Source organism: Ammospiza caudacuta, chromosome 29 (assembly GCF_027887145.1).
Source record: "Ammospiza caudacuta isolate bAmmCau1 chromosome 29, bAmmCau1.pri, whole genome shotgun sequence".
Classification (NCBI taxonomy): Eukaryota; Metazoa; Chordata; class Aves; order Passeriformes; family Passerellidae; genus Ammospiza; species Ammospiza caudacuta.
Genome location: NC_080621.1, coordinates 2,239,997 through 2,263,666, shown reverse-complemented (window position 1 = coordinate 2,263,666; position 23,670 = coordinate 2,239,997). Strand labels below are relative to the sequence as shown.

The 23,670-nt window shown below is 48.3% G+C and overlaps 1 protein-coding gene across 1 annotated transcript in view; it reads left to right on the top strand.

The window, feature by feature from the left end:
* Positions 1 to 4,604: 4,604 nt before the first annotated feature.
* LOC131569164 (serine/threonine-protein kinase PAK 3-like) overlaps positions 4,605 to 23,670 on the top strand; it is a 28,906-nt gene continuing 9,840 nt past the window's right edge. Inside the window, exons 1-3 of the mRNA XM_058821387.1 lie at positions 4,605 to 4,703; positions 20,624 to 20,706; positions 21,105 to 21,154. Coding sequence (XP_058677370.1) covers positions 4,605 to 4,703; positions 20,624 to 20,706; positions 21,105 to 21,154 — 232 coding nt within the window. The remainder of the gene's footprint in view (positions 4,704 to 20,623; positions 20,707 to 21,104; positions 21,155 to 23,670) is intronic.

Here is a 23,670-nt window from a genome sequence, read left to right as displayed (position 1 = left end):
GCCGCAACATGAGGATAGGGAAGAGAGATTCTTGCTGAAAATATGCAGAAAGTATCAAAAGAATAACCACAAAGATGCAGAAGTAGGCATAGTTGATGATATGTAACTAACCAATCCTGAGCTCAGCTTTTGCAATGTGTATGAAGCTTATTATGAACTGTATTTAACCCACTGTATCAATCAATTAATCGGACCTGTGATGAACCAATTGGTGTCCGGGTCTCCTTCCATCAACAACTACCAATCTAAATAACTGTACAACTGCATCAATAGAAATATACAGCTATACATCCGGATATATATGTAAATATAGCAGATATAGAAATAGATCAATATACATCTAAAACTACAAAACCAGACATATATGCCGATACAAATACCAGTATACCTATTTAAAAAGAGATATACCAAAAACTACATCAATACAAATAGATACCTATACAACTGTATACTTATGGAAATCTAAACACAGATATTAAAACATACATAAAGAACTAGATACATATACACACAAATATGTAACTGCAAACCTCTATGTATGTATATGCGTCCATATATATACATATAACATTCATAAATATAATATATATTAATAACTATATTATAATATAATATGTATGGAAATAGGCTTGTACAAATAGCAGGCTACATATGCACAAGTCCATATAATTATGCCTGTTCACATGCAAGTCCGTGTATCTTTAAACAGAGCTCCAAGCAGAGGGATCCCAGCTGCCCCATCTTCAAAGCCTCTCCCTCGGGCTCCTCCTCCCGTGCAGAGCAGCTCTCCTGGACAGCGACAGCAGATGGGGCATCCGGCAAGCAAAGGGAACACTGAGTGAGTAAGGGGACGTTTCTCTTGGCAGCAGCTGCACTTCCATCAGGGAAGAGGAAATGTCAGAGCCTCCCCAAGAGGGTCGGAAAGAGAAAGCAGCCGAGCGGCCCAGACTGTGGTGAGCGCAGCCGCGGCGGGACTGTCCCGCCGCCCCGGCAGCCCGGCAGAGCCGGCACAGCTCCCGATCCCTGCTGGCACAGCTGCCTTGCCCAAGGACTGCCTGTGCCAGCCGGGGCAGTTGCGCTGAGGAGTCCCAGAACGGGCAGGGCCCGCTGCTGCCCCGCCGGGCAGTGCCCACGGCCACAGCCCACAGCAGCCTCAGCCCCAGCCTGCCTCCCCGGGCCTGTGGCCTCAGCCGGGCTCCCTGCAGGCTGGCAGCAGCAGGTCCCCGTTCACTGCTCTCGCTGCTGGCCTTCAGCTCCTCCCTGCTGCCTCCCGTCAGTCTCTGGCTGTCCTCTGCAGCTGTGGCAAAAGTGGAGGCTCTGGAATTGCTTCCGAGGCTTGGCAGAGCTGCAGTCCCAGAGCCCTCTGCGCTCCCTGCTGGCCCTGTCCACCCGCTCAGCCCCGCCATGCTCTGGGTGAAGCCCCAGCCCCTTTCAGTTTCTTCAGCCCCTCACAGTCCTCTCACCCCCCTCAGTCCCTTCTGAGCCATCCCGTCACCTGAGACCCTCCACCCCATCAGCCTGTGCCACTTCCGTGTAACCTCAGTGCCACCATGGCCCTCGGCTGCCCCACAGCCCTCAGCCCCAGCAGCAGCTCAGGGTCACCGTCCCTTCGACGCCTCAGCCCCCTCAGCCCCCTCAGCCCCCTCAGTCTCACCGTCCTTCAGCAGTTCCTCAGGGGACAGTGCCTGTGGCCAGCTGCAGCTCCCACCACTCCAGGGACAGCTGGGGCTGGAAGTGCTGCTCCACCCAGCCCGGCCACCAGCTCGGACCCAGCACAGGGACAGGGGACACAGGGGGCACCGGGGGAAAAGCAAGAGGTGAAATGGCAGCCGAGGGGGGAAAGAGGTAAAAATGCAGCCTAGGCTTACACAGCTCGATCTATGCATCTAAACTTCCACATACCTCTAACTAAATAACTATGCATATTTCTAGATCTATATCTAAGCATCTAAATTTAGGTATCTAAATGTAGGCATCTAAATGTAGACCTCTAAATGTAACTCCATTAATGTATAAATGTAAATCTCAAAATCTAGAAATGTAACTAATTCTATCCCATCTATAACAACATAGATCAATTTTACTATATAGATGTATATATATGCACATATAAACACACCTCTGTAAATCTATAAATACAACTATATGGATATAGAATTAGAATTGTGGAAATCTGTGAATCTATGTGTACACGAAGGGATTCCAGTTGTCTCATACTCACAGGCTCTCCTTCTGATCCTTCTTCCCATGCAGGGCAGCCCTCCTGGCAAGGCAGATCAGCTGGAAGTCTGGGAAGCAAAGGGAACACTGGGTCAATATTGGCCTTTGTGCATCATTTGTCCTTTTGGAAGTAACTGTCCTTCTATCAAAGTCTGTAAAAGATGGGCCGAAAGGCAAAATCTCACTTGGCAATTTGAAGCCTGCTTTTCAAAGAGCCAGACTCCTTCCAAGAGTTTATAACTTCTGAAGTTTTGAAGTATCCCAATACACTGAAAGCCCTCGCAGTGCAGAGGGCCCCCATGAGAGCTTGAAACACAGACAGTGCCAGCTGCCACAAAGAAGCCCAGCCTGGTTCTTTCTCTGTGCTGACAGAGAGATCTCAGTCATCCCTGAAATGGCTGAAGCTGAAGGTGCTGGGAGCTGAGTTATGAACTAGCACCGTTCCCTGCCATCTGCAACCTGCCCTCTGCAGTGAGCCACAGCTCCTCCAAAACAACCACTAGCTCTGGGATGAACAGCTCTGTGACAAATGACCAGGTAATATTGATTTGGAATTTAGGTATTAGCTTATGGACGTTGTTAGTGATTATAAGTATTTAGAAATAACATCAGTTAGAACTCTTTTAGCTGCTTGTAATAGAACAGAATCCATCAGCTTAAGCTTGCACAGTGTTGCTCATAGAAACATTAGTGTAATGAATATATCATCTATGGATCACTTATGGAAACAATTGTGTGATGAATGGATTGTGTTACAGAGCGTAGCAAAACATAAGGGGAAAAAAGGCTTGTGTGTAACTAAAAACAGTGTAAGGCTGTCCACTGACCAACCTGTCCAAGTGATAAAATAACCCTGACACAAACCAGAGCACCAGAGGACAATTAGAGAATACCATGTGAAATTTAGGGAGAACATACTAATGCCTTATCAGAGGATGTGAAACAGCAGGAAAGAGAATCAAGAAGAAGTAAAATATGTTGACCTGACAAACAGGATGTCATGCAGTAAACCTGAGTGTGCAGAAGTCAAACAAAGGAGTTGCCAAAACATCGGAAAATTCCCAAGAATGCTTGAATAATTCATGAAACACATGAATACGCTTGCATCTCAGCAAAGTAACACCATAAAAATAACACTGTGGCTACACACCAGGTGTTGTTTGGGTGTTAGCCCCAAGCACCACAGTGCTGCAAATATTGTCTTTTCTTATCCTATTAGTATTAAACTTTTAACAATTCTAAGAAGTGAGTTCTGTTTTTCACAGCTGTGAAGGAAAGAGCTCCCTAACAGGACTGCAGGCAGCACCAGCTTTGCTCAAGGATGCAGACCCAAAGTGCTCTCTCTCTACTTTAGTTCTCACTAATTTAAAGGGGTAATTTCAGTTTTTCCTTGAGCTCCTGGATTTGTGACTAATGATTTCCTTGGCCTCAGAGCTTCTCCTGCTTGTATTTTTAATGTATCTCACTACAGCTATCAGCAGAGTGGCATTACATTGATTTAATGCTTGGAGACAAAAAGCTCAGATTTCTACACTGACCTTTTTCTGGGCTTTTCCTCTCTTGCTTCAAGAGTCACTCAGCGTTGCCTCCAGAGCACTGACATCCTGCAGCAAACTTATCCACGGACATCAGCACAAAACTGGGACACCTGGCTTGGTGACACAACTGCCACAAGGTCAGGTTTACTCCCTGCTCTCTTGCCCCAGCACAGGACTCAGTGTCAGAGCCTCTGGAGAAGCGTGGAGGGCAGGGCTCAGGCAGGTTGTGCCCGTGCAGGATTTGAACTCAAGGCAGCAGGAAGCACCAAGCCTGCAGACAGGAACTCAACCCTTCTCATCTCCCTTCCTGCCAGAGGCAGGCTCAGAGCAGCCATCTCACCCCTCTCTAAACCAGTGGGGCCTCTGTCCTTACCAAGCTCCTTGGGCTCCTGGGAATTGTTGCTGCAGCTCTCCGTGCTAGGCAAAGCTCCCTCTGCTGCAGCTCTGTCCACAGGCTCCCCTCCTAAAGACTCAGGGGCAACATTAATATTCCCCTTGAAAGAGAAACAGAAATGAAGAAACCCTTCTCACCACCTACAAAAAACACCTGGTCCACCAACTCCATGGCTCAGACACTTAATCCCTTCTTCCTAACAACAACTCGGGGCCCCAAAGCCATTCAACAGTCAGAAAAATTGACTTCTCAAACACAGTCCAAAAGCTGTCAGAGCTGACAGTGTTGAACATGGGGCTGACACTGAACACGTTGAATGGCTGCTAAGAAGGAGTCCTGCCAGCTCCTGGCACAGGGATGTGCTCCTTCCTCCACAGCCCTGAGCACAGCAGTCTCGTCCAGGCTGCAGCTTGGGAGGGACAGCATGGGAACACACATCTCTTCCCACAGAGATGCCCAAGAGCAACAGGAATGAGCTCTGCAACATGGACAGCAAGACTGGCCAGTTTGCCCAGCTGAGGATTTCCCAGATGGAAACTGGACTGCAGGCAGTAGCTTACTGAGAGGACAAGAAAGCTGCAGCTGCAGCCCAGCCCCAGCCACGGCTCTGGGAGCGCCTACACACACGGCAGGGCTCACACAGCAGCAGCAGCTGCAGCCCAGCCCTTGCTTTGCCTTGGCCTTCCCACCCAAAAGAGGCACAGCCCACATCTGCTGCAGCTGCAACAGAGGCACCTCTGGCATGCCCCTCCCCGCATGGGACACTTGGCCTTCAGTGCCACTTCTCCAAACACTCTTCTCTTCTTTCCCATCAAACAAAGCCTCTTAGAACCTACAAAGCTTCCAATTCCTCACCACAAATGCTCCTGCATCAGGGGTTCTTCCCATGAAAAGGAGCACCCAAACCTGGCCAACACAAGCTCACACCTTTTCATCCTTAGTCCAGGATGACATTTTCATTCCCTCTTCTTTAGGAAGTCATGCTTTACCAGGCAAAACCTGCCTCGTCCATTCACAGCTGAACTCCAGAAGCCTTTCCTTCTCAGCCATGCAACAGCATTCACAAGTTCTCAGTCCAGCCCCTTTCTTCCCAGTCCAATGCAGTTGCCCAAGCAGAGGGAGAAAACATCTCCAGTGTCTCAAGCACCATGTCCAGATCCGGCGGTGGCAATTCCTCTTTCCCAGGAGTATTCCACAGCCAGCTGTGGCTGTCCATGCTGCAGAACCTGCACTGGCAGCTGGAGTGCTGGGGGCTGAAGTGTCTGGCCTGGCTGCAAGAATCCAAACACATTGGTCAGGCTCCACAATGTGTCTTTGGGACGCAGAGCTCTAGTGCTGCCTTGGATCAAACATCACAGGAAGCTCACAGCAACCTCCGTTCCAGAAATGTGTTCAGACTTCCAAGGGGATTGAAGGAGTGAGTTCTTCCTCTTAAAAATATTTATCCAAATTGACATGTACATAGATTAAAGCATGGACTGGAAATCTGATATAGACACACACAGAGACACAGACACACACAAAGACCCTATAATCACAGTTTTTTGCATCTTCCCAGCAGCTTTGGGATTTGGCTACATTTGGTTTCTCATCACAAAAGACCACAGAAAATGGATTCACCCAGGAAGAGCCCAGATCTGTAGACATGCATGCTAAACTTGTACTTTGAGTTTATCCTAGAAACAGCCTTGAGGGTGAGGCCATATTCTTCAGCTGCAGCTGTTGTGGGGCACACGGAGCTCATTTCAATGGCATGGCTTGATTTGCAGGGCAGGCAGTCTTAAACATCTGCAATGTCCTGTCAGAGTCCCAGTTTGGCTTCATTCAAAGAAAGAGGAGAGTGCACCTAACACTGGCCACTTGTTAGGCAATATCTTTCACAGTGCCCTTGTACCCTTACAGAGAGTCAGTCTACAAAATGCCCAGAACACCCTCCAAATCTGCAGCGAGGACAGGAAAATGAGGCAGAGAATCTTTCTGTTTTCAAGGTCCCCCTTCCTAGATGACTTGACACTTTCTACCTGCTTCTCACTTTAGATCTACCCATGATAGAGCACTGCAGGAAAACTCTTGAAAAGGGTCATTAACCAGGAGCTGCTTGGAAAGCAAGGGTAGAAGCTCTTTCCCTCCCTAATGGGCTGCGGGCTGGCAACTGCTGCTCTGAAGATGTGCAGCTGCTCCTCTCTCTCGAGGCCATGGAAGGGTTGTGATGGTCTATGGGTACCAGAGGAACGATGAGCTCAGGTTGGCATTTAAGCTCCATGGGAACAAGCAGAATGAAGAGCTCACAGTGGAGATGAAATTTGCCTGTTCTTGGCTCCTCTGGTGAAACGCCAAGAAGTCCAGATGAAGCAAACACCTTCTCCCAAGAAGCTAGGAAAACCTCAGAATCCTGAGCACCTGCACTTAGCCTGGAATGGCGTGGAGGCAGCTCTAAATGCTCAGGTGAGGCAGCACTGAGGTCCTAGTATGAGAGCTGTGTAGCAGTGAGGGAAGGAAAAGGGAAGCAAAGGGAAGGCTGGGTCACTATTGGTCTTTGGGTGTGCTTCCCTTGGCGGCAACTGTACTTCTGTCAGGGAAAACAAAAGCTCCCTGAATTGTTAAAACTGAAAATCACGGACAAAGACTCTCTAACTAGTCAAAGTTAGAAAGTGGTATGTTCATTACGCTGACGGCTGGCACAGGGGAGGGTCATTCCTGAAATGTGTGACCGCTGGCCGGGCTCGGCTCGGCACGGCACAGCACAGCAGGTTCCAGCAGGACAGGGAAGGGCAAGGCCAGCAGGGAAGGGCAGGGCAGGGCACTGGGAGCAGTGACAGGCTCTGTCCCCATGCTGCATCCCATGCCTGGGTAACCATCGGGGACAGAGAGGAAGGACATTGCTCTGGCTTGGCTAGGAAAGGATGAAAAGCGGGACTTGGAAAACATTAATGTGGACTCCTTTTTAGCGGACTAGCTGGTTTTATCTCAGCATGTCCTCCTGGCAGAGTTGGCGCATTTCTCGTGATTTGGAGTCAGCTAGAGCAGCAGGAAGGGGCAGCAATTTTGTCAGCATGGATATCAAAGTCAAAGTGCTGCCCTGTGGATGGATGTTGCTTTCCTCAAAGCATTTCTGGCCTAGAGTTGTAGTGAACTCACACTGGTGTCTTCCCAAACAGCGTTGCTATTTTCTTTCCTCAGGAATCACCTTTTCCTTTTCTTCCCCCCATCTGGGGAGATCTCCAATGCAAATGCCTCCTGCAGCCAACTCCTGTCACTGTAGACTGACAAAGGAGATCTTGCAATGGAGAGAGACTCCCTAGAGCTGCTGTGGAGAGCTGAAGGGGGAAACTTTGTCCGTTAGTCTTGAAGTCATGTTGGGGAGCTGCTTGTGCTCTGGGGGACGGACACCAATGATGTTTATCCAAGCCTTGCAGTTCATTCCAGAGTTTCTTGACACACCACAGAGACTTTGGGGTTGTCATATTGGCAAACCAATTTCAGTCTGGGCACTTCTTGAAATGCTTCAATTATCCTTTTTTTCACTTTTCTGCAGAAATATTGTCATCATCTATTCCTTCCAGAGAATCTCTTTCTACTTTTTGGAGAATTCCTTTTTCTGCCCTCCCAGATCAGCCCAATTCCCAGGGCTCCTTCCCAAAGTGAGGTGTAGCCCGTGGCCTCCACTCTCCAGCTGGAACAGAAAGAAAGCACAGAGTTTGCTGTTGTGGGAGAGGAGCTTCTCGTTCCTGCCTGCTTTCCCTTTGGGACAGGTTGGTGTGTGCTCATTTGATAAAGGCAGGTTTAAACTCTCAAGCAGTTGTTTCGAACTGCTCCCTTCTCGAGCTCTTCTGTGGGTATCGTTGGACAAAAGGCCTCTTGGTGGGAGCTCCCTGTGGCAGCTTAAGGAAGGAGGTTGATATTTCAGGGTTGTGCCTGCTGAAAGCAGCTGGTTTTTAGAGGTGTCCAGAATTAGAAGTGGCTCCTTTTCTCACCTGCCTGCAGAAAAGGAAGTTGCAAAGTGGGAATTTCATTTGTGGAGATGGCCACCAGGGGTGTTTACCAAGAGATGGGCTGGCAGAGAGGCAGGTCTCCTGCTAAACTGGCTGTGTGTTTGTTTTGATGGTGGGGAGGGTCAGAGATGCAGACATAGACACCAGCTGAAGAAACAGTGTAATTTACTGTAATGCAAAAGTGCAAAAAAGATTCAGAAAAGGATAAGCTAAGCAATGAACCTCAGCATTATTACAAAAGGGTGCCTCTGGTTATTAAGGAAGATACATCGCCAGGTACCCCAATGCTTTTCCCTTCATCCAGTGCTGCACATCAGCTGGGGGAAGCTGTCCCAGCCAAGCCCTGCAGAGCCACGGCCAGGAACCGGGAAATCCTGTGGTGCCTCCACCTTTGCTGGCCATGAGGCTCCCAAGTGCACTGTGAGAGTAGCCCGGCTCTGATAGTGCTGGACGAGCAATGTGCCAGAGCTTCTGCTGGGGGCACAGCTGGTTTCATTCTCCTCTTGCTCCTCGAGCCTGCCCAGGGCTCGAGAAGCAACCAAGGCCAGGTGTGGCCGTGTCCGTTTTCCTCATGCAGAAAGATGCAGACGTATTTCACCAGTGAATGGCTGCAACAATATTTTTGACAGTAATACTTGGTTAAGGAGCAGATACATAGAACATTGGGTTGGAAAGATCATCTAGAGGGCAGCTTTGGCTCAGGTCCTGTTGTTGAGGCTTCAGTCAGGGTCTGTTGTTCAGACCTTATTCCTTTGGTATTTTGTGGTGCAAATCAGTGCTGTGCAGAGCTGGAAACAAACAAGTCTGTCTTTAGCACATTTGAGACAGGGAACAGGATTAGCCCTTCAAGGCCAGGCTAGGGCCAAGAGCAGAAGGCCAGCACCCTGCTTTTGCCCAGAGGCAGCCCTGCAGAGCAAGCAGCCACTCCTGCCCAGGGCCTGAGGTGCCCGAAGCTGCCTCCCCGCTGTGCAGCTCTGCAGAGCCCGTGGGGCGCAGGGTCCTGGGCAGCCAGGGCAGCCCGGCTGCCTTGGAGCACAAGGAGTGGCCCAGAGAGAAGCTGCTGCCCTTTGCTTTGGAACTGTTCCTCAGAGTCTTGTCAATAATCCACAGTGTCTGATGTGTTTTCTTTTCCTCTCCCAACTTTACCAGAGCTTTTTGAGAAAATTGACTGAAGTAGCTTCTGCTGCTGCTGGTGGTGCTTTTGCCTGCAGGTGAGGGCAGGAGATTTGAACCAAGGACGGAGTCCATTGTTAACACCCCAGCTTTGCCAAGTCAAGAAAACCATTCACAATTGGGCAGCCAGTGCTGGGCAATTTTCCTAGTTTTTGGAAAGCTCCCACCTTAAGAAATCCAAGAGATTTTCCTCCATGAGGATACCAGCAGTACCATGATGCCAATGTTTTCCACCCCGTTGTCTGTGTCTTTGGTTCTTTTGAGACTTCCTCAGTTCCCAGCAGGAATGAAATTACCTGTGATCATGTGATTTGAGAGCTCTGTGTTGTTTGTTGCCCCATGAGTGTTCATGACAAGCTGGACACCCCAGTCGTGCCTCTGTTGAGTTAAATTCATCCCAATTCTGTGCAAACAGCAGCCCCGAGATGCTGAGAAGAGCAAGCACAGTGGGTGGGTGTGCATGCACATGCCCAGGGGCTGATTGCTGTGCGGGCAGAAGGTTTTGCACTGTTGTAATTCTTCACTCTCCCAAGCTGGAGGAAGAAACCAAATCTATATGAAATGAAAATATATAAATCTATATGAAATGAAAAAATATCAAAATGAATGAAATAATACCTATTAATTTCTCATAGATGTAATTTAACATCTATATACTATTGCCGGCTGGGGGTCTCTGTACGAATCACGAACGGGACGGGACTGCTGAGGAGCGCGCCTTGAGCTGTTTGTTTTCCAGCATCAGTCTCATGACTTGGGTATGACTATGGGAAGATACCAGCAGCTCACATCTGTGGCAGCAGGCAAAGAACTTAATGGTACAGCTTCCTTGAAAAGTTTTTTGACCAATCACACAAAGCAGAAGCATATTGACAGTAGTTCTATCCAACCACTATACGCACACGTACCTTTTGTTAAAACAGTGCTTGCTTCTTTTGAATAAAATACCTGCTTGTAAGCCTTAAAACACAATGCACTGAGCTCCAGTATTAAGCTGAGAAGTTCCTAATATCTTGCTAGAGATACTTTTTTGAAGGTTAGGGAGTTGTCCTAACCAAGCATTAATACACAGACCATTGTTCTTTTTGTCCTTACTTTTCTACTTCTTCTATAACTTTTCTGCTGACAAATCTTATGGCTGCTGCTTAGCTCTAATTGCAGGTCTGCTGTTTCTGAGGTCTGCCTTTTGCAGCTTTCCCAAAACTCTCTGATTTGAAGGATTCCCACAATTCCCCCTCACGGTACAACTAAAAAGAAACCTTTGTATCCGTGTAGTTTATTAACTACCTTGCATTTCATAGCTTTACTATAGTATACCTGCTTATTACTTGCTTCAAGCATCCTTTTTGCTCGCATTAAGCCTTGCTATATTCCAACACAGCAATTTTAATGCTGTGAAAGTCCAGTCAGTTCAAAGGGCAAAAGTCACGTCTGATAACAATTACAAGTCATTGTTCCAAAATAGTCTCGTCTGTTCCAAGGTCTTATTCAAAACCTTCCTCCATGTTCTATACCTTCCTTCACCATCTGTGTGAGATTTCAAGAACTCCCTGTGAAACCATTTCCTACCTCTCTCTCTTGTGTGAGAGAAACTTCTTTGATAGTTTTGCCCATCATTTGTCACACACACCAATGTATGCAAGGTATTACTACTAGTACCACTACCAAAACACCCAATCCATAGAGACCTATGCTACAAGGTCCCCTTAGCCAAGATGCAAAGCTCCATCCTTGGAACAAATCATCTAACCATGACCCACCATCTTCTTTAATTGGAGCTGTCAAATCTTTCAGCTTTTGTATGCTTTTGAGGATGGATTCAGAGTGATCAGACAGGTTCATGCAACGCAGTCCTTCAAATTCCTCACAACCATGTCCTTGTGCCAGTAAAAGAAAATCAAGTGCTGCTCTGTTCCGTAAGGTTGCATGTCTGACAACACTAACATCAGTCATCATGTCACTAATTGCAATGCAAGTAGCACTGTCTTCTTTCTTCAGCCAACACCCCAATCGCTATAATGGTTTCAGTGCCTCACCCGAGGCAAGTGGATGCAGAAATAAATTTGATGTAACTCATTTTGCAGGGCCCTAGGGTCTGAAATTGCTATAACACTTTTCTTTGTAATGATGGACAAATCTTTTTTCTCTGTGTTTTCTCTTGATGGCTTTTTTAACGATAGGTGCTTTCACAGTGAGTTGTCTGATGCTACATGGGCCACCTTTAATTTTTGAGGAATTCAGGCTCTACCTCCACAAATGAGCCAATATTCTGTTACTAATTGTTGTGGGGACTCATCTAGGTCATCTGCTTGTCAGCAGTTTCACCCTTAGGGGACACTGGGGTAGTACAGTTGCACCACAAACTTGAGTATCTGTCCACAGGATGATGGGGAGTAACATTTAACTGTGGATCTCCCTGGTACTGAAAGGCAGCACAGAATTCCATTAGAAATGAACCAAGAATTCCAATTCTTGAGGTTCAGAAGGTGCTTTAAAGAGATCAGGGGCTCAATGATGCCAGCTGCTTATGGGATTGGTCTCGTTGGCAGCCTCACACCAATATTTGTCACGATTGGGTATTGGCCATTCCTTGGCTGGCACTGGCACACCGACCAAACAGGTCACAAAGGGTTTGTCTGGGCTCAAATTGGTCAAACATATGGTGTCTGAGCCTGGTGACTTGGCTAAAGCAAGGTAAACGTTCATTTTTGGTTGATCTACAGGCATATATGCACTGCAAAAGCAAGCAAGCAAAACCAACAAATGCCAGTATATCATTTGATCAAGCTCCATGTTCCTGTGCAGCTGCTTTTTGGCAAAAGCTTCCCCATCTCTTTCAGTTCTCAAGCAAATCTTTTAGCACTTGTTCAGGGACTGGCCAACTATAGGGCACTAAACTGTCCCTCTGAACTCCAATTTTTACAAATGTGGATATCTTAGAATTCTTTTGAACAAAATGGGCACCATGCTTTTGCTGAAAGAGCTCTATGATACAAACAATTTTCACAGTCCAAGAATCAACAATCAGACTCAAGATTTGTAGCTTTCACAGGTTGAACAGGGAAGGTCTGGCATGAACCATAGTTTCTCGGTGCGGCTCACGTCTGCGTGCTCAGTTCCCTGCTGGTGGAATTGTCGGTGCGCTCTTGTGTATGAGACAGTTTCATGTCCTTCGCAGGGACCCACTTAGGTCTGGCACCTGTGCAAATAAATACAAGCATACCCTTTGCCCCAAGTGATTAGTGCAAATGTCCTTCAATTTGTCCTAACTCAAGGTTTCTGATCAAAATTTTCTTACAATTTTGCCTGTGTGCTGTTTGAAAAGTGCCTAAAAATTGGAGGATTATGTCCTGCAAATGAGCTATTCAAAGCATAAAGACATCTAAAGCTATGCTCAACACCTTATCAGAGGTGTTGCTTGGATCCCCCTTTTGTTGACCTAGAAAGGGTTTTAGAGTGTGGTGCGTCCTTTCAACAATTGCCTGACCTGTGTGGGAATAGGGAATTCCAAAAGTGTGGCAAACACTCCAGTCCATCAGAAATGTTGCCAATTTTTGAGCTCTGCATGTGGGGCCATTTGTCAGTTTTTGCCTCGTGGGGGATCAGTTTGGCAAGCTCTGGACTCCAGTGACACTGACAAGGACAAAAGCAAAAGACGAGAGGCGGTCTTTCTTCTCGGGACCAAAGTCCCACTGCTTTAATGGAGAACAACTCCAGGAGAGAAAGGGGAGAAAGGGAGCATCTAGGAGAGGAAAGAGGATGTCCAGGAGAGGAAAGAGAGCGTCCACCTGGTGGCAGGAGATTTTTAACCCTGGAGGAGGGGGGGTGGTAGAAAGGAACTACCATAGGTCAACATACGTAAATCACCACACTGTAGTTTTCTGCATAAATTGCTGCACTTGTTGCAAACAAAATCCTAAAATCTCCCCAAATACAACCATTCAGTCCCAAATGCTCACAATGAGGGAGAAAAACCACTCAACCCCCCTGTATACCCAGGCACCCGGTGTCACAGGGAGTACCAACCCCTGCAACTACAAAGTCCATACACACAAGCTCACCGGGAAAGGAGTATCTCTTTATGAGGGGACAGAGTGCTCGCTTTTCTCAACACAACACACACCATAAATCACAACAGCATCCACCCACATCATCTTCCTCAAACATTCACACACTGAAAACACAACCACAATTACAACACACAGGAAAAATTGCAGCAATAAAACAGGATTTGCTCAATTCACCCCCAGAATTGCTAGCAGGTCCTTATTGACACAGCAAATCCTTTCTGCTGGCGGCCAGACCCAAACCCAAACTGTACAGGCGTACGTTGTGCGCAGGACATCTCTGTGTGACTTAGGAACAGCCCTTCCCCTGCGTTCGCCGTACGGGTTACTTTATACAGAGTTAAACATTCCCTTTCTCCACAGTCCCAGCAGTCTTGTCTGTCCTCCATGAGGGACAGCCAAGAGCGGAGGTGCCTCCAGGAAAGGAATGTCCTGGCAGTGCCCAGAGACGTCCACAGCGCGGCTGTTCTCGCTGGAGCAGAGAAGCGTTCCTGGCGCGGTCACCAAATGAGGTGTGGAATAGAACTCACCACAGCTGAAGTTAGAAGGTGGTGTGTTTATTACAGCACCAGGCACAGGAGGAGTTGTCTCCTAAAGACATGTGTGAAGAATCACTGGCTCTCTACTTATCTAAAATATCTTACACATTCATATAATTCCCAAAAAACCCAACACATATTCATTAGGTAACACTGCCTACCCTCCTTTGTATTAAAATGTATTATAATTGAGTCCAAAGTTCCTTCACATTTCTGCAGTCTTTCACTTCAAATGGGTTGGTGGGTTTTAAAGTGGGGAATGGTGTCCTTCTGATGAAGGCCAAGACGTCTTCCTCAATTTGACCTCTTTCCTTATGACCTGTTGGCAGGCTTTTGCACTTCTTGGCTATAGCTGAAGTTTCGGGGCCCAGGTGCAGGCTCTGGTCCTCTTCTTTGTCACAAAGAAATCCGCATCCCATCCTGCTTCTTTAAACATAGTAAAGACAGGCAAGGGATATATTACCCTAGCCTTAACTACCTTACCTGCAAAACATTAACTATCCCTTATTATTTCTACTCTTCTTGCTATACTCCTTCCCCCTAACTAAATCTTGCTGAAATTTTAACTCTTCCAGTTCTTTTAAATCCTTGATTCATTGGCCTCATCTCGCCAGCCATGTGTGAGCCAATGACGTAACTGGGAAATTCCACTCCTGAGCAGGAGATATAGGGCCCGGTTCTGAGCTGGAAGGGTGAGAAGGATGAGATGCACACCATTTTCATCCAGGGGATGTCCTGAAAGTGCACTGCCTACCTTCCCCTGCAGCCGAGCACCATGCTCCACCTCCTTCTCCTGCTCCGCAGATTTTTAGGAATCCAGGGGTTGCTGTGTATTATTTGCTATTGCAACTAATAGAATGAATTTCCTTTGCAAGCCCTGTTTTGTCCTGGGCTCTTTTGTGCATGGGGCTCCTCCTGAACCTGTGACAAAGGCCAGCAGGGACCTACAGGACACTCCTATACTCATGTCAGGAAATTCTGAGAAGTGCTTTAAGTATCAATAAGTCAAAAGGTATCAATCAGTAAATCAAATAATTTGGCGGAATATTTAGCCTGTGAGTTTTAGCAAAGTATTGAAAATGTCTTAGATCCATGGGTACAAACAAGTAAGTGAGATTGCTGGATGTGCACGTATCAGGGAAGTGATTCCCCACACACCCAGTGCTGAGATCAAGTATTGCCTCTCTTCTAACCCTGAGCTGGCAGCAGGGATCAGGCCCTGCTTGGTAACATTCATTTTGAAGACTTCTGTTGAGCAGGTAAGAATGGCCCAAATTAAATCTTTTCCAGCTGTTTCCCTTTGGTTCACCTGTTTGAGGGTTAAAATTCTGTGCTGCAGGTCTCCTGGGTGTGTGCAGAGCAGAGCAGCCCCAGAAACCCCTTGGCTTGCCCACCAGTTGTCATGCCTTGCTGCCAGGTGTGCCCAGCTGTGGCAGGAGAAGGAGCCCGCAGCACAGTGCGCATCGTGCCCTGCCCAGCCGGGGCTCTCTGGCACAGAGCAGCAGCAGCGCCAGCACCGTTCAACCCGCTCCTGCCTTGGCTTCCCCTGGCACACAGAAGCCTCTGGAAATCAGCACCGCCAGCAGCGTTCCCAGCTTGGAGCAGCTGCTGCTGGCGGGCAGATGCTGCCGGTTCGACTGCTGCCAAAGGGCAAGAAAGGCAGAGATGTACATGCACCAGAGCTCTGGGCATGTCCAAGAAAGGTGCAAATATTTGGAGAGATTTGTTAGGAAGGATTTCAGTTGTGATGCCAACAGTGCCTTCTCTCCTGGTTCTGTGTGTTCCAGACAAGTAATGCAATGGTTGGCTCTGACAATTAAGAAGCAAATGTTATGTGGATGTTCAAATGTGTAGTGATGATATTGTTATATATCCTCCCATAGTCCTCTTTCTCCTCCCCTTTGTAATAGCCTTGGTAGTCAGGGCATTTGGGGAGGGCTGGCTTGTGACCAGCAGGCAGGGGGAAACAACATCTGTCCTCCAGTCAAGGTGCAAGAAAGTAATCTCCACCAATGGACAGCAGAGAAAAAGTTGACTGACAAAACTTTTGGAGGGACTAAGGGTATAAAAGGCAGAGCATCCTCTTTGTAGATGAGCACATGTCTGCTAGTCATGGAGGCTCTCAATGCTGCAATCATTCCTTATTCATTCCTTTGTTAATGTTTAATATACCTTTAAAATGTTAAAAGTGAGAGTCATTTCTCACACTTGCAATGCTGTGGGCCATTGTCTTGGTCTGATTTCCTTTGCTTGGGTGCCATCTGAGTGCTCAGTTGGGGTACAGACTGTACGTGCTTGGGGCACTCCTGGAATTCCTCTTGGATCCCTTGAAAGACAGGGTTTGGCCCATGAGGGGAATTTGTGCTGCTTTGTGACAGAGGAGAACTTCCCAGGCTCTTTTGTGTTTGCTGTAGGGAAGGTTGGGTATTGCTTTGCATAAACTCACAGACCAACACAGAGCTGTTCCTTTGTGATGTCAGGGCATGGTTGCCACGTCGTCATAGTGACATCAGAAGGTTGCCTTGGTGCACAGAAGGCCTGAGTGTCAGAGCAGCCCTAGGCCTGCTCAGATCAGGAGAACCTTCCTGGTCAAAGCATGTGTCAGTAGGCAGCTGCCTACTGACAAGAGGCTTGTTTATTTAGCTTTTAGAAAAGTTGCAGAAATGCCAATAATGAACCATCTCGCCACTGCAGCTTTTGCTGCATATGGCATTGCTTATTCCATTTATTATTTTACGAATTTCGCACGTAAGTAGAGGTTTCCCTTCCGTTTAGGTTATGGTGTAACCTGACCTGGGTTTTCTATGTCTTCCTTCTCTTACTTAGTGACTGAGTGTCTGATTTTGAAACAGAAAGAGCATTAGGGTGCCACTGCTTTGGTAAAGCTCCTGTCAAGGCATTCATCTAAAAAGGGAGTGTCTGTAGCCACAGGGGCAGCATTTGCAAGGGAACCTGCAGGGCTTCCATTCCCTCCACAGGAGAGTCTGTGGCAGCAGAGTCTGTCATTTCCTCAGTTTGCTGGGACAAGCAAGACACCTTGGAAAATGTAGACTGGCAGACCTTCTTGGAATGCCTTTTAAAATCTCTGCAGTTGTTCCCAGAATTCAGAGAAAGCTTCTTTCTTTTTAAATTTTGTCATGAAAGGATTTGACTAACTTGACCTTTTACTGAGTGCTAAAATAGTTGTTCCCTTGGAAAGCAAGTGCAAACTCTAAAGCAGTGAATGTCTGCTCCTGAACCTCAGAGGTGCTGCTGTGCTCTTCCACAATAGAACTGACATAGCTCAGAGGGATTTTGGGGAACCTTTTCTGGGACACTGTTTCCTGAAAGTTAATCAGAATTAGTGCATGACACTGATTGAAAAAAGAAGGAGTACCTGAAAGAGAGGATTTCAGAAGCTGTCTTATGTGTTTGGTAGAACAGGAGCATTGAGTGTTAAAGATCAATTTGCATTTTCTAGATCAAATTTGTATTCATTTACTGGCTAAACTGGCTGCAGTGTAGGCACAAGCAAGAAGATTGTCCTGATCTCTTGCTAGCTGTGTGAATGAAATGTGTCTCCTGGAGGGATGTTGTGAAACGGGAAATCATCTCTGTTTGGGTTGACTTGCTCTGAGGGATTCAGCAGCCCAGGCAGTTTTATGAGAGCATCTGGTTCATTTTCCCTTCCAAATACAGGACACCTGAAGCGTGTATTCAGCAGTGCTGAAGATCCTGAGGTGAGTGAGAAAGGAGCATTTCATGTTGCTGGTGTTTAAGAATTGTAGAGGAAGATGTGAGCTTGGCCAGTAGAAGTAGAGTGTAGAGGGCCAGCTAGGAAGGCCGAAAGAAAATACATATTAATGCCTACAACAACAATAACAAAGGCATGAGAGGATACTTTAAAATTTCCATCTCAGAGGATGGAAGAACGACAAATACAGTTTTGCAGAGAGAACCTTGCTTGCTGACGGCAGATAGGGTGGAATATTTACTTAAGAGCAAATTCCTGTACAGTTGAATTAGACAATTTTAATTTAGTCAGAGTGCCTTACAATTCTATTCTTATCAAACTTCATGACATCTACTTAGAAGATGTCGTTGTAGAAAAGGAAGGACACCTTGCAATGGTGCCTGCTGTATCTGAAGTGAAATGGGCACCATTGTGTCTGGGGAGCTGCGTGGCCCAAAAGGACGCAGGGGTGGTGGCCTTGAGTAGCTGAAGATGAGGCAGCGTGTGGCCAGGTGGCCAAGAAGGCCAAGGGCATGGTGGCCTGTGTCAGCAGCAGTGGGGCAGCAGGAGCAGGCCAGTGAGCGTGGCCCTGTGCTGGGCAGCGCCGCGGCCACAGCTGGAGTGCTGTGTGCACTGTGGGCCCCTGGGAAGCAGAGAGTCATTGAGGGGCTGCAGCGTGTGCACAGAAGGACAGGGGAGCTGGGCAAGGGGGTGGAGCACAAAGCCCGTTAGGAGGTGCTGAGGGAGCTTCAGCCTGGACAATGGGAGGCTCTTGAGGCACCTCCAGGCAGACCTTCCATCAATCCCTGCAGGACAGTGCTCAGCACAAGGGCTGTTTCAATGCCAAACATGCCATCACTGCATCCAAGGGCTTTAGACACTGGAGTGGGTGACACTTCCATCTTGTGGTTTGTTGGCTCCTTGGTTTGCAAGCACAAGATAGGTTGTTCATTTTCCTGTTTATCCAGCAAGCAATGATGCTTCTGCACAGCGTTTTCTGCTTTTTCCTGCCCTGGATGGAATTCTGATCCAGTTTTAGGTTTCCACATCTGCAGCAGCAGTAGCAAAGGCATTGCTGTTGCTTTCCTTGTTTACCATTTCAGTGCTTTCAAGAACTAAAAGCTCTGTTTTTCTGAGATAACCTTGCTTGCTGATAGCAGCCAGGCAGGAGAATCAACTTCATATCCATCTAGAGTGCTGTTGAATTGTCTCTTTTTAATTTGGTGGCTGTGACTTAGAACCCCTCTGTCGCTATGAAATGTTACGACTTTTTCCTTAGAAGATGTGGTGGTAGCTGTTAAAAGAAATGAGGTTCTACATGATAGGTACCGGGCTGTCCCTCATGCTTCTCTCTTGCCACAGATGACAGAAGCAAGAGCCGTCTCTCCCCTGGCTCCCGCTGCTCCTGGAGAAGAAGCCAAAGAGGAGCAAAATGAGGTGGATGACAACAACCCTCCAACGTTGTTCTCACCGCCCTATTCCAGACCTGTAAGTGCCAGTTGTGTGTGGTGCTGTCTTTAGTGCAAGGCAGAGCTGACAGTTTTGGAGCAGCCAGCACTTTGCTGTTGCAGGCTGAGGATGCTGGGTGCTGGAGTCCTGCCAGGAGCTAGGGATTTCCTCCAGGCAGCCACCGCACAACTTGGCCTTTGACCTGTCATGTTGAGGCCGCAAAGGGCTGGTGCCTCTGGGAGAGCATGTGGCTGCTTGGCTCAGGGAAGCTCTATCGCTTGGCTTCTGCAGTGCTATGGCCAAGAGCAAAGGAGGAGGTGCTGGAGGTGCCAGGGCTTGGTTTGTTTGTTTTCCCTTTTTGGCAAGGTGTGTTTGGCTTGTGAAAGTGGTCTGCACTTTCCTTGAGCAGTTCTTCACTGGTAGAGTCTAATTTGGGCACACTGTCTTTTGGCTTTTGATAAGCTGCAAAGGAGGATTGTGTTGTCCATGCAGCTGTGGGGGCCCATTCTTGTCCCATGTGGAAAAGGAACAAAGTGCGGAGTTGCGACGCCGCCTTGTCAGGCCAAAAGCAGAAGCGGCCAGTTTCTGTTGGGGCATATTTTGGTGTAGTCCGCAGCTTTAGCAAGTGCCTTGGAGCCATGAGTGCGGGTTAAGCTGCAAGTCCTTGCCTGCTGTCTTGTGTTTCTCAGAAGAGGTAGACCATCTTGCAATGGTGCCTGCTGTATCTGAAGTGAAATGGGCACCACTGTGTCTGGGGAGCTGTGTGGCCCAAAAGGACGCAGGGCTGGTGGCCTTGAGTAGCTGAAGATGAGGCAGCGTGTGGCCAGGTGGCCAAGAAGGCCAAGGGCATGGTGGCCTGTGTCAGCAGCAGTGGGGCAGCAGGAGCAGGGCAGTGAGCGTGGCCCTGTGCTGGGCAGCGCCGCGGCCACAGCTGGAGTGCTGTGTGCACTGTGGGCCCCTGGGAAGCAGAGAGTCATTGAGGGGCTGCAGCCTGTGCACAGAAGGACAGGGGAGCTGGGCAAGGGGGTGGAGCACAAGGCCAGTGAGGAGGTGCTGAGGGAGCTTCAGCCTGGACAATGGGAGGCTCTTGAGGCACCTCCGGGCAGACTTCCATCAATCCCTGCATGACAGTGCTCAGCACAAGGGCTGTTTCAGTGCCAAACATGCCGTCACGGCATCCAAGGGCTTTAGACACTGGAGTGGGTGCCACTTCCATCTTGTGGTTTGTGTGTTTCCTAGGAGGAGAAGCCCTATTCATTTTCTCTTTTTCCAGCAAGTAGGGATGCTTCCGCAAAAACTTTCCTGTCCTTATAGGCACTGGAAGGGATTCTGAGCCCTTTTTACTTTTCCATATCTGCTAAGCAGTTGCAAAGACCTTGCTGGCTCTTTCCTACTTTTCCATTTCAGAGCTTTCAAGAACCAAAAGCTGCCTTTTGCAGAGATAAATTTTCCTGCAAATAGCCAGGGAGGAATATCGAAGTCATAGCCATGTGCTGTTTTTTTGAATGTGCCCATTTTAATCTGGTTGGAGTGACTTAGAATGCCATTGCTAACAAAGTTGATGATTTCTCCTTAGAAGAGGTGGCGGTGGGTATGAGGAGAAACAAGGTTATAGGCATCAGGTAACGTCGTGTCCTTATGATTCTCTCTTGTCACAGGTGAGGAAAGCAAGAGCCGTCTTCCCCCTGGCTCTCTCTGCTATTGAAGAAGAAGCCAGAGAGAAGGATAATGAGAAAGACGACCACTGCCTTTGTCCAGCCATGGTCAGACCACGGCCTGCTCATCATTTCAAGAGAGTAAGTGCCCGTTGTGGGGGGCGCTGTCTTTAGTGCAAGGCAGAGATGCAAGTTTCTGAGCAGCCAGCACTTGCTGTGTCTGGCCGAGAATGCTGAGTACTGGAGTCCTGCAGGACGTAGCCATTTCCTGCAGGGAGTGACAGCGAGAAATTGGCCTTTGACCTGTCCTGTTGGGGCAGTGCAGAGTTGGGGGCTTCAGCTGAGCTTCTGTCTGCTTGGTTCAGGGAAGCTCCATCTCTGGGCTTCTGCGATGTCATGGCCAAGGGCACACATGGTAGTGCTGGAGGTCAAAAGGCTTTGTTTGCTTCTTTTCCCTTTTTGGAAAGGTGTCTTTGGCTTGTGGGAGTGTTCTGCAGTTTTCTTGAGTCATTCTTCACTTGTAGAGACACTGTTGGCCCAGCTGTGTTTTGGCTTTTGGGAAGGTTCAAACACCAGATGGGGAAACTTTCGGCTGATCTGTTTAGTGGTGAAGAATGAAGCTTTGGCAAGTGCATTGGAGCCAAGAGTGGGGGTGATGCTGCAAGTCCTTGACTGCTGTCTTGTGTTGCTCAGAACAGGAAGGCCAACCTGCAGTTGTTCCTGCTGTATCTGAGGTGAAATGGGCACCTTTGTGGCTGCGGAGCTGCATGGGCCTAAAGGACGCGGGGTTGCTGCCGGCCTTGAGTAGCTGCAGATGAGTCAGCGTGTGGCCAGGTGGCCAAGAAGGCCAAGGGCATGGTGGCCTGTGTCAGCAGCAGTGGGGCAGCAGGAGCAGGGCAGTGAGCGTGGCCCTGTGCTGGGCAGCGCCGCGGCCACAGCTGGAGTGCTGTGTGCAGTTGTGGGCCCCTGGGAAGCAGAGAGTCATGGAGGGGCTGCAGCGTGTGCACAGAAGGACAGGGGAGCTGGGCAAGGGGGTGGAGCACAAGGCCCGTGAGGAGGTGCTGAGGGAGCTTCAGCCTGGACAATGGGAGGCTCTTGAGGCACCTCCAGGCAGACCTTCCATCAATCCCTGCAGGACAGTGCTCAGCACAAGGGCTGTTTCAGTGCCAAACTTGCCATCCCTGCATCCAAGGGCTTAAGATACTGGAGTGGTTGACACTTCCATCTTGTGGTTTGTGGGTTTCCTAGGAGGAAAAGCCCTGTTCATTTTCTCTTTTTCCAGCAAGCAAGGATGCTGCTGCGCCCTCTTTTCTGCCCTTATCAGGCTCTGGAAGGCATTTCGCACCCTTTTTTTACCTTGATGCAGATGGAGCATTTGTGTTTCCAAGCCTTCATGCATGGCCTTAAAGATCACTTTGGGTTTAACACTGTCTCTGTTTTTCAACAGCCCTGAGAATCACTGTGTGACGTGTTTGGAAATTTAGCAGGAGGTCAATATCCTTGCATTCCATCTGCTCCTTAGAGATCACAGAAACTGGAAGGGGCTGAGCTGCATTTCTATTCCAGCCACTTTAGCACTGTCAGTGTGGTTGAGTCCAAGAGAACTTGCCCGAGCACAGATGCACAAAGAGTGCAGTTCCCACTGCAATGCTCTGGGTCTGACTCCTTTCCATAAGGACCTACAATCTCCACATTCCCCAAGAATGTGCTTTTTTGAGGAACAGGAGAACAATTTCAGGATTGCTGCTGAATGGCACACTGGCTACCAGGTTTGATGTGTGCAGCAACAGAGAGGGCAGTAACTGGAGATTATAGTAGTGAGATCTATCTGTCTATCTTCCTACCTATCTATCTATGTAACATTTACATAACTGAATCTTCCTGGCTCTGGCCCAAGGCAGTTGGGGATGCAAAGATCACCAAAAGCATCCCTTCTGGAGAGGATTAGAGACATGTTCCCTCGACCAATTCTGAGCAGGCAGAGATGTTTCCCCCTCCAGATATGATGGTTTTTCCATTCAGAATTGTTTTCCTCCTTAGGCTTTTTGTGTCCTGATGTCTCCTATTAATTCTTTCAATTTCTGCCTGTCCTAGAGAGGTGCAACAATTCCATGTTTAGGTGGTGTTTGGTGACTCTGGTCATACATGCCATGCATTACATGACACATGGTTTCCTTCACTGGCTTCCTCAGGGCTGTAAGTGCATTCGTTCATGGGACCTTAGGAGAGTGTCTTTTTCTGCTGGTCAGAATTCTCAGTTGACAAAAGAGGGAGAAGAAACACTTTGGTCTTCCTCCATGTACTCAGGTGGCCATAGAGGCTCTGTGACCTCCATCAGAGATCTTTGCATGCATCCTCATCTCCTGAATGACCAGGTTTTCTAGCAAGAGAGTGGATGTCAGAAAGGCAGAAATGCTGGTGCAGGCCTGAAGAGAACATGAACTCCAGGAGTGTCTCTCACAAGGGCTGAGCTCACCCAGGATGCCACCTGCAGAGCCAGGATGGAGCTGTGGGACATGGTGGGGTGTCAGTCACTACAGAAAGACAAACAGGACATGGCAGAAGCAGAGGGAGGCCCTCACCAGACCCTTGAGAAATGCCTCACCTTCCCTGTCAGCTGCCTGAGAGGCTGTTTAAGCTTCAATCCCAGATGGCCCCTGATTATAAGGCCAGGGTCACTTTGGAATCTGTGCCTCCTCTCGGGCAGAGAATGACCCAGCAGAGCAGCAGCACAGTGCTTTTGGAACGTGTGAGCCCAGCAGTCTTTGAGTCTTGACCCACAAAGGTCATGTGGGAAGTTGAAACCCATCTTCTCTTGCTTTCTGTTCAGGTGCTTCTAGAGAAAGAGCAGGAGCAGAGTGCTTCATCAGAGATGCCATGCCAGACTCAGGGAGAGCTGTTCCCAGCCCGAGAGCAGGAAGAGCAGCTCAG